The 13,877-nt window shown below is 42.1% G+C and overlaps 2 protein-coding genes across 5 annotated transcripts in view; both read left to right on the forward strand.

Moving 5' to 3' along the window:
- The window catches only part of LOC126985061 (cytoplasmic aconitate hydratase-like), a 31,634-nt gene extending 26,876 nt beyond the window's left edge, over nucleotides 1-4,758 (forward strand). For 2 of the 3 annotated variants that reach the window (XM_050839399.1, XM_050839401.1), the window contains 4 exons: nucleotides 293-440; nucleotides 960-1,082; nucleotides 1,734-1,919; nucleotides 2,481-4,758. In XM_050839399.1, the coding sequence (XP_050695356.1) occupies nucleotides 293-440; nucleotides 960-1,082; nucleotides 1,734-1,919; nucleotides 2,481-2,588 (565 nt within the window). In that variant the 3' untranslated portion in view covers nucleotides 2,589-4,758. The remainder of the gene's footprint in view (nucleotides 1-292; nucleotides 441-959; nucleotides 1,083-1,733; nucleotides 1,920-2,480) is intronic. The other variant, XM_050839400.1, reaches the window with a different exon arrangement.
- Nucleotides 4,759-6,327: 1,569 nt separating this feature from the next.
- LOC126985064 (WW domain-containing oxidoreductase-like) lies at nucleotides 6,328-13,665 on the forward strand. 2 transcript variants are annotated; one of them, XM_050839403.1, is made up of 10 exons: nucleotides 6,328-6,482; nucleotides 7,249-7,353; nucleotides 7,544-7,608; nucleotides 7,863-8,035; nucleotides 8,837-8,900; nucleotides 9,743-9,938; nucleotides 10,324-10,509; nucleotides 11,223-11,362; nucleotides 12,170-12,291; nucleotides 13,009-13,665. In XM_050839403.1, exons 2-10 carry the CDS (start codon nucleotides 7,265-7,267, stop codon nucleotides 13,327-13,329), a joined length of 1,356 nt encoding a protein of 451 aa, XP_050695360.1. In that variant the 5' UTR covers nucleotides 6,328-6,482; nucleotides 7,249-7,264; the 3' UTR covers nucleotides 13,330-13,665. The 2 variants fall into 2 exon arrangements, with proteins under 2 accessions (XP_050695360.1, XP_050695361.1); XM_050839404.1 differs by lacking the exon at nucleotides 7,544-7,608 and having other exon boundaries at nucleotides 6,374-6,482.
- Nucleotides 13,666-13,877: the final 212 nt, after the last annotated feature.

Below are 13,877 nucleotides of genomic sequence, written 5' to 3' on the forward strand. Positions count from 1 at the left end.
ACAAAACACCTTGTTCCATGCTTCCTTTCTTTCAAAGAGTAAGAGTGTATAGGGAAGAGTAAACATTAGACAACCATGCAAAAGAAGCCAGGGAGACATGAATAGATAGATCAAGGTAAGGTTGGAGGCATACTGTAAACTGCACTTTGCCTTGGTACTCACCCATCTCATTGGTTCTTCAGTCTGTGGTGGGTAAGACCCCATTTCCTGGAGACATAGAGTAACATCCAGTAGACAATTATATAGAAGAAAACTGTACTATATATGATAAAATAATGATGACTCCTTGCAGCTTGACTGCCCGAGAATTCAACTCCTATGGTTCTCGGAGAGGTAATGATGCTGTGATGGCTCGGGGAACCTTTGCCAACATCAGGCTGGTGAACAAGCTTGCCAAGAAGGCTGGACCGCGCACCCTCCACATCCCGTCCCAAGAGGAGGTACTGTACTCTCATGCAAGGGATTGTCAAACACGGGAATCTAGTTATCATGTTGACATGTCTTTGGGGGGGATGATGAACTTTACAAATAATTCTAACTAATTTAATGTTGATGAGTTAATAATTTAGAGGTTGGTGCCAGTAATACTAAAGAAATAAAGTAATATGGCAAGGTGTATATCATGAAACATAGCAAAGGGTCATGTAGTAACAACACAACTATTTTATGTGCACTGCTCCTGAGACTTCAAAAGTTTCTAATGGTTATGGTAGATAGTATTCCCTTTTGGTCATCATGTTTGTTTTTACACTTTCATTATAATTTGAGCAGAGTGAATATTAACATGTCATTATTAAATAGTTTTTTGTAAATGGAGCTGTACCTTTTTCTCATCTTTAAGTAATCAGGAAATAATAACACACTGTACTGTGAGTTAGTAATTTAGTAGTGAACTATTTCTTTTACAGGACATTGAATATATTTTCCTCATCGACTTTAACTGACTGAAATGCTTGCAGGTCGATGTGTTTGATGCAGCTGAGCGTTATCATGACGAGAAGCGGCCAGTGATCATCCTTGCCGGGAAGGAGTATGGCTCAGGCTCCTCCAGGGACTGGGCAGCCAAGGGACCTTTCCTCCTGGTGCGTTACCTGTGCCAAGAGTGACTTGTTTTAATGATTGTCAAGATCTCTTCATATCTCACTTTAGTCCGGTCCTTCCATCCCCCCAATGTGCCTCTCTCACACCCACTATCTTATTTTATCAGTTTGAGCAAGTTAACCTGGTAGCAGCGACGGGCCAAATTTGTGGCTTTACCGTGTAGCAGTGACAGGCCAAATTTGTGGCTTTACCATGTAGCAGCGACGGGCCAAATTTGTGGCTTTACCATGTAGCAGCGACGGGCCAAATTTGTGGCTTTACCATGTAGCAGCGACAGGCCAAATTTGTGGCTTTACCGTGTAGCAGCGACAGGCCAAATTTGTGCCATGATATAAACCCCCCAAAAAAAGATGATACATAATCTGATCACAAATGCTTTGATATATATTATGAAATGGTTTGTGTGAGGGATGATTTTTTCTCATTTTTCTCGCTTGGAGGGACCATTAAGAAACATGATCCCCGCTGCTACCGGGTTAATGATTGTCAAAACCTCTTCATATCTCACTTTAGTCCTGTCCTTCCATCCCCCCAATGTGCCTCTCTCACACTCACACCCACTATCTTATTTTATCAGTTTGAGCAAGTTAATAACAGCTGTGGAATAGTCACAATGCTCCTTTCCTGTGCAGGGTGTACGGGCTGTGATTGCTGAGTCCTATGAGCGCATCCACCGCAGCAACCTTGTGGGCATGGGCATCATTCCCCTGCAGTACATGGAGGGAGAAAATGCAGACTCCTTGGGCATCACTGGAAAAGAAGCTTTCACCATCAGCCTTCCAGAGGAAGTTAAGACTGGCATGACCATTCCTGTGCAGGTGAGTTAGTGAACTTGTGTCCTGGAGAGGCTTTGCAGTGGTGTCCTTGTGCGTCCGTCGGCGTCACCATATGGAAAGAGTTAGTCCTCTTCTAAACCTCTTAATCCTCTTCCATTTCCTCTTAATCCTCTTCTAAACCTCTTAAGAGGAAATGGAAGAGGATTAAGAGGAATTTAGAAGAGGAATGAGAGGTGTAGAAGAGGATTAATCCTCTTCCATTTCCTCTTAACCCTTTCCATACTGTGACGCCGACGTCTGCGTCATGTGTGGAAAGGGTTAAGGGTTTTAGAGCCAAAATACTAAACCGAAGCTAAATCCATATAAAAAGTTAGCAGTTAGCATTAGCTTCCACATTTCTTTATCAGTTTAGCAGTTTAGCGTCAGTGAAGCTAACTTTTTAGTTAGTGGATTACCAGTTAGCAAAGCTAACTTTTCTGTTAGCGGTGCCCACCACTGGTTTTTATCCACTGCAGGTCTAAGGGCTAATGAGATGGAGATGAGCTCTAAAAATTGCTGAATGTCTCCTTCATAATGCATCGCCTCCTCTCCTTCCTCCAACAGATGGGTGATCGTTCCTTCAACACAATCCTACGCTTTGATACTGACGTGGAGCTGACCTACTATAGGCACGGAGGAATCCTCAACTACATGATCCGGAAGATGATCTAGCCAGCCAACATTCCAGAAGGAACAGGGTGAAGACTCCTTTCTTTTAGGCAACTTGAACAGTGTTTCAATAGTCAAAATATGATGTACATATATATATATTTAAAGAGAAAATATTATATGATTTCAATCTGTGTCCTTGTCATTCATATCCAAATAAAATAAACAAATTGATATACTGTTAAACTATTAGCTTGTGATAATGATTTTTGTTATGACAATTAAATGCTGAATATTATGAGTGCTTACCACTGAGAGATTATGTGGGAGGGGGTGCTGAGAGAAGAATTAATTGCTGCGTTCCTGTGTTGGTGTGTGTTGTCTTTTGGCTGCTTAGTGTTAAGTGTTGAAGGGTAGCTGTGTAGGGCTGTTTGAGGGCGAGTGTTGAGGTGCTGAAAGAGGTTACTAACACCCCCAGCTGCTTGATGGCACCTGCATTACAGTTCATTCGTGAAAGGGTCAGGGCTGTATCTAGAAGTTGATTCGTGGGCTTGTTCAACATTCTGCGGATAGTGTTCAGCAATCGAGGATCATAGATCATGCTAAGATCCATGTAAGATTAAGTAATGTGTTCTGTAGGTTCATCCCCATAGACCCCTCTTAAATACAGCCCTGGAGAGGGAGGTAATAGAACAAACTAGCTCAGAGAGAGATGATCAATAGGAGTTGACTATTGTAAGCCGTGTTATTCATCCAGTTCTCGCACAATGCCTCTTACCTTATCTGGGAATCACACATGGTTACTTGCTTTTTTGCCTTTTATTCCTCAAACTCTTTTTCTACTGTGGCACATTCCCTTCAGATAATGATTTCTACTTCTCAGCAAGCAGTAAGATTTCCTTTCCATGAATGCTGAGTTCACTAAGTTGTCAAGCAGTTAAATACAACCTGGTGACTTAATTACACGACTTTAGGTTTGAAGTATTTGTGCTCAAACTCAGTTGCTTTAATCTTCTTACATCACCAGGCACACAAGAACATTGCAGTCAAGTTTGCCAGAAGGTTGGCATGGACCAAGACTTGTGTGATATAAAAAAAACACGAATCACTTCTTCCAGGATGGAGTCAGGGGCTTATGTGCAGCCAAATACTTTCAGGGTCTTTTTTAACGTGTGTAGGTACCAAATAAGACATGCCTTAGTTGTAGCAGAGGAGAAGTGTAACTGAATGTCTGCCTTATGCCAGTGTGATTTCTTGTTTTTTCAGTATATCATGTAACAGCTATTGGCTCAGAAATTTTATTATTTGTTCATACAATGAAAAATTTTGCATTGTTTATATTTTAGGTTTACTTTTTAATCAATGAAGCCAATATTTCAATAAAATGAGATAATTTTACTACTTTGTAGCTTTCAGCCTTGAAATAACTAACTTTGGGCAGGGAACACAAACTCCTCAGATTTTAGATCTATAAGATGTTGCACCTATAGGTATACTGAGAAGAGTCAGTCTGCTAGTTTTCTACAGTGATTTTTCCTAAGAAGCCAATTATCACTGCCATATCCTTGTCTTTGTAGGTCATAAGTACAGCGCTACAAAATGTTGTGCTTATTTAGTAAAAAAACTACATAAGCACAGCATTGAATTTATATTACAGTAATCTGTTGCCAACCAATATAGTTGACATTATAAACCTGTTATTAGTATAGGACAAACATGATCCCATACCACTGCTGAAAACTTAGGACAGAGTAGGTCGCTGTGAAGCTGTGATTTGTACATCTGAGCAGCACACACTCATACAACAGCGCCATGTGTTGCTGATTGTGAAACGTTGCTGCCTAAACACAGACATAACATGGGTCATCTTTGATACAGTACTAGGAAGAGATTTAGAATGCACAATCAGGAGGCATAAAGGTGCAATGAGTACGTATCATATTTTTTTCCAGTTAGTGTTATCATATTTTATTATTTAATTTTTCTAGCTTTTACTATTTTAAAGTTAACCTTGAAAGGTTTGCCAAGTCTGCCCATTCCAGTGTTCTATTTTCTATATTTTGAAAATTTGGCTGTTTTCTTGTGTGTGTGTGTGAGTGCAGCACTGTTTTGAGTGTGCTGGTCACAACAAACTGAATTTTATGGGTAGCTAATTGTTTTATGTCAAAAATTTCAAACACTTTGTTAACTACATTTTGTTGAATTAGATTAAAAATGCAATGTTATTATATAACCTTTTTGTTTTACTTTCAGGTAACTTTCTTTTCCTTTAAAACCAACCCACAACCAAGTCCACTGAAACAAGTAACTACTAAATACTTATAATATATCTTGAATGGAAAATTCTTATACTATATACTTTAGTAGTACTGGTCATGATCTAGTGTACCATATTAAAAACAAAGAGCATGTATATCTAAGATTCCAGTATTGATTGTTGACTGTTTTAAGGGGACATACAAGGTAATATAACCTTACTTCAATGGAAAATTAGAGGAATGTATCAAAACTAAATATTGGCTTTGGGATTGCATAAGGATACCTACATAAGAAATTGGTTAGATGGGGCTCCCGTGGTCCCGTGGTAGAGTCTCCGCCTTGCGCTTCGGCGGGCTGCTAGAGTGTGGGTTTGAGACCTATTAGGTGCCATGGGGGTGGAAAGGTGGGCTCTTTCCGACACCCTCAGCCCCGTTGTTGGGCCTCCTCCTTGAAAGAATTGGGTATCTCTCTACCAGCCGTCTGGGGGGTTGCGCGTCATGCATCGCCTTCCTCCATTGGGGTATATCCCCAACGAAATACCCCCCCCCCCCCCAAAAAAAAAAAAATAGTTAGAGGCTATTAAAAAGTACCACATAGGCAATAAGTGTTTATAAAGGTAAGCACATGAATGGTTTTATATTAAGTGTGCGTACTTTATGAAAGAATAAATCAAACTATAGTGGTTCCATATTTTGGCCAGATTGTCTTTGTGTTGGCTGCTTTTGGTGTTTCTTTGTCTGCCATGTTGCCACATGTAACCCTTGCACCAACTTTTGACTCCTGTAATAACTTTTGACTCCTATGGCAACTTTTGACTCCTATGACAACTTCTGACTCCTGTAACAACTTTTGACTCCTATGGCAACTTCTGACTCCTGTAACAACTTTTGACTCCTATGGCAACTTTTGATCCCTGCAACCATTTTTGACTCCTATGGCAACTTTTGACTCCTATGGCAACTTTTGACTCCTATGGCAACTTTTGACTCTTATGGTAACTTTTGACTCCTATAACAACTGACTCCTATGGCAACTTTTGACTCCTATGGCAACTTTTGACTCCTATAACAACTGACTCCTATGGCAACTTTTGACTCCTATTGTAACTTTTGACTCCTATAACAACTGACTCCTATGGCAACTTTTGACTTCTATGGTAACTTTTGACTCCTATAACAACTGACTCCTATAACAACTTTTGACTCCTCTGGCAACTTTTGACTCCTATGGTAACTTTTGACTCCTATAACAACTGACTCCTATAACAACTTTTGACTCCTCTGGCAACTTTTGACTCCTATGGTAACTTTTGACTCCTATAACAACTGACTCCTATAACAACTTTTGACTCCTCTGGCAACTTTTGACTCCTATGGTAACTTTTGACTCCTGTAACAACTTGTGACTCCTATGGCAACTTTGACTCCTTTAATAACACTTGACTCCTATGGCAACTTATGATTGCTATGGCAGCTTTTGACCCCTCCAGTTTGAGTTTGACACCTGCATTTTATCAATAAAAAAAAAAATACAATACTGGGTGTACGCATTCCTGCCGCATTGTTTACATCGTTGCCGTGCGCATTCTACAAGTGGGAAGGAGGCGAGTGTGTTGCCTTGTGCTGCCTTGAGCCCCATACAACACCCAAGAAGAAGAAGACCTCCCCTGGCTGCCTCTACACGTATTGGCAGCAGACGGTGAGTGTGTTTAATTAAGTGTAGTTTTTCCTATTAGTGAGTCTCAGCGCAGAGCAAAGGAGTGGACGCCAGGGAGAAGGGAGGCGTGTCCTGGGTGTGCTGACATGCTAATGCAACTAGAGTAGAAATGCAACGTTTTGGAGTCTTCTGGTTAATGTAAAATCACTTAGGTTTAAGGACAGACCACCAAGTCTGGACCATGGGGTCTGTGTGGTCTGATTTTCTATGTAAATCTATGTAAATCATGTTGTGCGGGGCGTGCGAAGAGGCAATGGTTCTGCCAGGTGAGTCAAGCAGGTAAATTTGGCAGCCTCACGTGGCAGACCTGGTGTCAGGGTGTCAGTACGAGGGGCCGCCCGACAGAGCAGCATTTGCTTCTGATTCGTTTTAGGTCCTGAGTTTTGACAATGCTAAGTTGGGTTTATGGTTAAAGTTTGGTAAATGGGTTAATCTAGTTAACTACTGCTTCAAATATAAAATAAATAGCATGTGGAGTGCATAGGATACTTCATGTGCTTCATATTTGTTAAGGTTTTAGTTCCTGGCTCATATCAGTTTACTGCATAAACGACTTAATTATGTGAGGCTGCCTACTTCAGTGTGGCTTCACAATTACTGGTGTATTTAATTTGCTTATTTAACCAAGGTTAGTTGGTTAAAAAATTGGTTGTAACTTAAAAGTGGAGGTCATTTTCAGTTGAAACACCTGACACCTAAATCAACTGTTTAGATAGTAAAATTCTTCATCACCTTCCTCCCCGCCTAGTCTGTGAGTGGGGGCGATGGATGTGCCGGAGACAGACAGCGAGGACGAGATGGCGCCGGGCTGGGAGGAGCGGTGCACAGCCGATGGTTTTGTGTTCTATGCACAGTGAGTGAGAAAACACCTACAACTCCATACTGTGACATTCCTATACCACTACTATAACTTCATGCATTACTACCACTACCACAGCTTCAAATAGTACAGCTAATACCACTGCTTTGTAGCCTTTACTACTACTACTACTACTACTACTACTACTACTATTACTGATGATATACTGTCTTTTCCTTGCCAGTCATGCCACCCAAACCACACAATGGTACCACCCTCGCACCAACAAGAGGAAGAAAGTGACTGGAGGTGAGTGCTGTTGTTTTAGTACCAGCAGTAGTAGTAGTATCAAATTATAGTTATAGTGTGTAGTGAGAGCAGTGGTGGTGGCATTTTTGATGAAGTGATTGATGCAAATGGCTTAAAATTATCGCTAGACTGTTATCGCTACTACTACTACTACTACTACTACTACTACTACTACTACTACTACTACTACAAGAAACACCACCACCACCACTGCTACTGCATTACCCTCCATCTCCCTTCTCTCCACCCCGCAGAGCTGCCTTTTGGGTGGGAGCGTCAGATCACTGAGGACGGGAAGGTGTTTTTCGTGGACCACATCAACCACAAGACCACCTACACCGACCCCAGGCTGGCCTTTGCTGTCGAAGAGTCGCGGTCGCTGGGTGACCTGCGGCAGCGCTTCGACTCCAGCACCACCGGCATCCAGGTCAGGTCAGGTCAGCTCAGATCATAGGGCAGGCTTGGGGGTGGAGGTCATGTTGTGTTGTGAGGTTCTTAGTTGTCTGTCTATCTGTTTGTCTGTATGTATGTATGTTTCTCTCAAGTCATTATTTTATTTTACTTCATTATTTTCCTTATTGATTTCTTTAATAGATGTCTTTTACTTAGTTTATTTTTTGCAGTTTTGTCTTTATTTTAATTTACTAATCCACTTTTCCATCTAGTAAAGGAGGAGAGTGGAGAAAGAGCGAGGAAGGGAGAAAATAGAGTGGGCGATGAGTTGGGAAGGGAGAACAGTGGAGGATGATAAAGGGAGAGAGGAAAGTGGGGAATGAAATGACAGGGGGAGAAGTGAAAGAAGAATGAGGAAGGGAGAGGAGAGAGTGGGCGATGAAATGAACTAGCAAAGGGAGGAGAGTGAATGAGAAGAGAAGAGAGGGAGATGGGAAATGAAATGACAAAGAGAGGAAAGTGGAGGAAGAAGAATGACATCACTTGGAATGGAGTTTCTCACAACAAATTTAGAGTAAGACGAATCAATATTTTATCCACTAGCGTACCTACTCATGTATTTACTCTCTTCCTTATCCCTCTACCCTAATTAACCTGCTTTGCATCATTGCTCAGGTGTATTAACTTGTGTTTACCTTCATTTACCTGCTCTTCATTATTACTCAGATGTAACTACTTGTGTGTCTGTACCTTAACCTGCTTTTCATCATTATTCAGGTGTGTTTACTTGTGTTTATCTCTTAACCTTAATTAATTGCTCTTCCTCATTACTCAGGTGTTGCATGGCAGGGACCTGACCGGCAAGGTGGCAGTGGTGACGGGGGGCTCCTCTGGGATAGGTGAGAGGGCTGGCTGTGTATCTGTCTCTCTATCCATCTGCCTGTCTCTCTGTCCACTCATCTTTCCACTTGTCTGAAAAAATGTTGGTATGGCTGTGTGTTTTGCTTCTCCCTGCCTTTATTTATATAATTTCAGTTAATTATATTCCAGTTAGTTTCATGTTATAACCTTTTTCCTTCTTTCCTAATCTGTTACAGTCTTTCCATCACCTTCCAGCCTGTTCTAACACACTCCATTCCATTTCCCCTCGTATAATTTTTTGTGTATTTTGTCTTCTTTTTTTGTCTTTCTCCTCCTACTATCTCTCCTTTTTTCTCCCTTGCTTACTCATTTGCTCTTTTATCCCTTTCCTTTCCTATCTGTTTACCATCCTTCCCTTATATTTATTCTCTTTCTTTTCCCCTTGTTTTAGTTATTTTTATTTTTTTCATCTCTGCCTACTTTCTATTCCAGCATACACCATTCCACCCCAGTTCATTCCATTCCAGTCTTCTATTCCAGTCCATTCAGTTCTATACCAATCCAATCTTTCATCCCTAGTCTGTTCCCTTCCCTGTCCATTCCTTACCAATCCATTCCACGCTTGTCTTTTCCACTTTGGTCCATTACCCACCAGATTACTCCATTCTAATCCGTTCCACCCCAGTCTTTTGTAATCCACTTCATTCCATTCCACTACTATAGTTTATTCCACTTCAGTCTATCCTTCCTCTAATCTTCTCTACCCTGGTTCTTCCTTCCCTCAGTCGATCATTCTCACAGTCTTTCCCTACCCCCAGTCTATTCCATCCCTGTTCATTTCTACCCCAATCCACCCCTAGTTCCTTCCCTCTTCCCGCAGGGTATGAGACGGTGCGTTCCTTGGCCTACCACGGATGCACAGTTGTCATGACGTGCCGGGAGCTGGCTGAGGGGGAGGAGGCGGCCGCGAGGATATACAAACAGCGGCCGAGTGCATCGCTAAACCCCATGACCCTTGACCTGACCTCCCTGGCTAATGTGAAGACTTTTGCTCAAGCCTTTGCTGTGCGCTTTGGGTGAGTGTGTGTGTGTGTGTGTGTGTGTGTGTGTGTGTGTATGGTTGTGTGTGTGTGTGTGGTTGTGTGTGTGTGTGTGTGTGTGTGTTATTGCCTATTTCCCATTTATTTATAACAAAGGTGGTAAGTGAATGAGAGAATGGAGAGAATGTTCATTTTTTTCTATTTACTCTCTTTTGTCCCTTCTTATCTCTTTCTCTCTCTTCATTGGTTCAGTGCAACACAATTGACTAATTTAAAAACAAACTCAATATTCACTAAGCCAGAAATACAGTCTTGTTGACCAATAGGGCATTTGTTTTGTTGTAATTTAACTAGTCCGGATCATTGGGTTTGTGTGGTCTGAATGTGTGTGTAAACCATTGCCAACCTTTTGTCCTCGCAGCCGTTGTGACATCCTGGTGCTGAACGCGGGTGTGTTTGGCCTGGGACACACCCACACACCCGACGGCTTTGAGACAATGTTCCAGGTCAACCACTTGTCCCACTTCTACCTGACACTCCTCCTCCAGCCCCTCCTGGCCAAGTGTGCGCCCGCCAGGGTCATCTACGTCTCCTGCGAGGCCCACAGGTGAGGAGCTGATGAGAGGAGAGGGCAAGGGAAAAGAGGAAATGAGTGAGCGAAGGAAAGAAAAGGTTAAATAGAGTGGGAAGGCAAAGGGAGGGAAGGGAGAGCAGAAGGGAAAAGAGAAAATGAGTGATGGAAGGAGAAAAAAAGGGAGAATAAGGTTGGAAGACATAGGGAGGGAAAGGGAGAGGGTATGAGTGAGGGAAGGGAGAAATGGAGAAATAAAGCAGGAAGGCAAAGGGAGGGAAGGGAGAATTCAAGTGAGGAGAAAGGAGAAGAGAAGAGAAGAGGAGAGCAAATATGAGGAGAGAGGAGAACAGAAGAGAAGAGGAGAGGAGAGGAGAATTCAAATGAGGAGAGAGGAAACGAGGAGAAGAGGAGAGGAGAGGAAAAATGAGGAGAGATTAGAGAAGAGGAGAGTAGAGGGAAAATGAGGAGAGATTAGAGAAGAGGAGAGGAGAGGGAAAATGAGGAGAGATTAGAGAAGAGGAGAGGAGAGGGAAAATGAGGAGAGATTAGAGAAGAGGAGAGGAGAGGAAAAATGAGGAGAGATTAGAGAAGAGGAGAGGAGAGGGAAAATGAGGAGAGATTAGAGAAGAGGAGAGGAGAGAGAGATCAAAGGAAGAGAGAAGGGAAGAAAGGAAAAGAGAGGAGAAGAGGAGAGGAAAGGAGAACAGAAGAGAGGGAAACAGTCAAGTCCATCCTCTCATTTGCAGGTTTTCCAAGCTTGAGGTGGACAGCATGCGGGAGGATGTGTTGTCCCCGTCGCTGCGTTCCCCCTTCGTCTCCCTCACTGCATACTGCAACACCAAGCTGTGCAACGTTCTGTCCGCTCTGGAGATGCAGCGTCGCTTTGGTGAGTATGAGAGGCGGCAGAAGTAATAGTAGAAGTAGAAGTAGAATAACATAGACACATTTTTTTGGCTATTTTTCTTCATAGGAGCTTAAAATTACGGCTCCTCTGTTGGTTAGTTTTTATTTACACTTAATAAAAAATATCATAATGTGCCAGGGCCGTAATTTCTAGGGCGGCTATGCGGGTTATAGCTCCCCTAATGTTTTCTATATCGGTCTCAAAATTACCCTAAAAGTGCTTGTTTTTATAAAGTTTCCCCCAACTGTGCATGCTCGCTTTGTTCACACCCCCCCGCCCCCCCCAACTCATGAACCTATGATTTTTTTTCTTTTTACAGTAGAGGAAACAGTTCAAGGGAAAAATAAAAAAGGAAACTAATGAAAAAAAAGCCCAGTACTCACTGCTCCTACAAAAGAGTCAAGAGGAGTGGCTGAAAGATAGGTCAATTTCGGGAGGAGAGGCGTCCTGATACCCTCCTCTTGAAAGATGCCCTATAGCCTTCCCCCAAAGTATGCCAAAATGATGGGCCTGTGTGCAATTGTGTTAAGCTGTCTCCTCATATATAATAGTTTGTATATTTTGACTTCCTTTTTCTTTCTTTCTTCTCGCACTATCTCCTTTTTTCTCTTTCTTTTACTCATTTGATCTTTTATCACTCCATTCCCTCCCTGTCTATCTACCGTCCTTCCCCTATATTTATTCTCTTTCTTTTTCCCCCTGCTTTATTTGTTTTTCTTCATCTTTGCCTACTTCTCCATCCTTCGTCCTCTTCTTACTCTCTATAATTCTTTCTCCTAACTTCGGCAGGGGAGCAGGGGATCAATTTCTATGCAGTTCACCCTGGCAATGCTGTGCCGAGTGGGCTGGCAAGGCACTGGTGGCCCTACAGACTCCTCTTTACCCTGGTGCGGCCCTTTACCAAGACCCTGGTGAGTGGGGAGAGTGGGGAGGGAGGAGGGAGTGTGGGTAGGAGAAAAGAGTAAGAGAGTGAGGAATAGGGTTGCTGGGAAGGGACTGAAGGTATATTAATGGTGAATCTATTAATCTTACTTACTGGCAGACTATTCCATTGCTGATAGTTTTAATAAGTGTGTGTGGGAGAGGAAGGTTGTGGGTGAGTGGATGGGCAAGGGAGGACAAGTAAGGAGTGGGGCAGAGAGAGGGAGAGTATACATTTGAGTGGGAGAAGTTGGACAAAGGAAAGAAAGGGGGGTTGTGAAGTGGATAGAAAATGAAGAAAGAAAAAGGAAAATGGAGACAGAATGAAGGTTAAGAACTGAAAGAGAAAGAAAAAACAGGGAAAAGAAGAGTGAGGGAAGAAGAAAAGATATATTAAGTTGAAGGAGATAGAGAGAAAAAGAAGTGAGAGGGGTAACTGGAAGAAAGTAAAAAGAAAGTAAAGGAGGAAGAAGAGAAAAAAGGGCAAAGAGAAAATAAATACCTTGCAAGTTAAAGAGAATCAGACAGAAATGGAATGATAGGAAGACAAGAGTGTGGAAGGGATGATTGGAAGAAAGGAGAGGAAGAAGAAAAGAAAGAAAATGAATAGGCAAAGAGGAGAGAAAAGAAAGAGCTAGCAAGTTAGAGAGAAAATTATAAAGTACACAAATAACGAAACCAACCTTACCATAACTTTCACCCCATAGCAACAAGCCTGTGCCAGCTCGGTGTTCTGCGCGGCGAGCACCGACATCGCACGATACGGCGGCGTCTACATCAATAACTGTGTACCCTGCATGCCGTCGGCCCCCGCGATGGACCCCATACTGGCCCACCGCCTCCACAATGTCTCCCTCGCCATGATAGAGACCGTGCTGGGGAAACGTGCCTTCAACTCCCAGTCCTTAGGGGGTGGGGGTGATGTGTCCCTATCGTCACCGTCATCCCTGCAGTCGATGTCACCTTCGTCGTCGCCGCAGAAAAAGAAGCAGAATGGTGATGATGATGGTGGTGGTGGTGGTTTGTGATTTTTTTTTTTTTCGTAATTTTGTTGTGATCGTACGAAGATGTGTTTTTGTTGTTTAGATTTCTTTCTTTTTCTTTTTTCTTTCTTACTCCCTTTCTGCCCAACACCTGTAAAGACTTTGAAGACATTTCTTTGGATAATTGATATTTTTTTAAGTATATATTTCCATTAATCCATTCCATCCATATATTCCATTTTCTTGTACATATCTCATTATATTTATCAAGTTGTATACACATTATTTATCGCCATCTATTAAAAACTGAGCATATATACTTTTAGGTGTGTGTTTTTTTTTACCTATGTCTGCCCATGTCAATTAAATGTTTGCCTTTGACCAGTGTAACTCTCTGCTAACCTCTCCTCTCCATCCTCTCTTCATACAGATATTTCAATTATCTGTCACCCATCTACATAATCATGGCCCTATTTCAAGTAATTATGGTTAAGGATGAATAATAATAATAATTCATCCTTAACCAGTACTGAAATGAATGTAAGTTCGAGACAGCGAAGATGATTTTAAGACCATCGGAGGTAACTTGTATA

The sequence above is a fragment of the Eriocheir sinensis genome, chromosome 58 (genome assembly GCF_024679095.1).
Source record: "Eriocheir sinensis breed Jianghai 21 chromosome 58, ASM2467909v1, whole genome shotgun sequence".
Lineage (NCBI taxonomy): Eukaryota > Metazoa > Arthropoda > Malacostraca > Decapoda > Varunidae > Eriocheir > Eriocheir sinensis.

Excerpts from the sequence above, each read along its gene's own strand:
- LOC126985064 (XM_050839403.1), top strand. The coding sequence starts at position 7,265 with ATGGATGTGCCGGAGACAGACAGCGAGGACGAGATGGCGCCGGGCTGG. Across the intron at positions 7,609-7,862 it reads GAGGAAGAAAGTGACTGGAG|AGCTGCCTTTTGGGTGGGAG; the intron begins GTGAGTGCTGTT and ends TCCACCCCGCAG. Across the intron at positions 11,363-12,169 it reads GGAGATGCAGCGTCGCTTTG|GGGAGCAGGGGATCAATTTC; the intron begins GTGAGTATGAGA and ends TAACTTCGGCAG.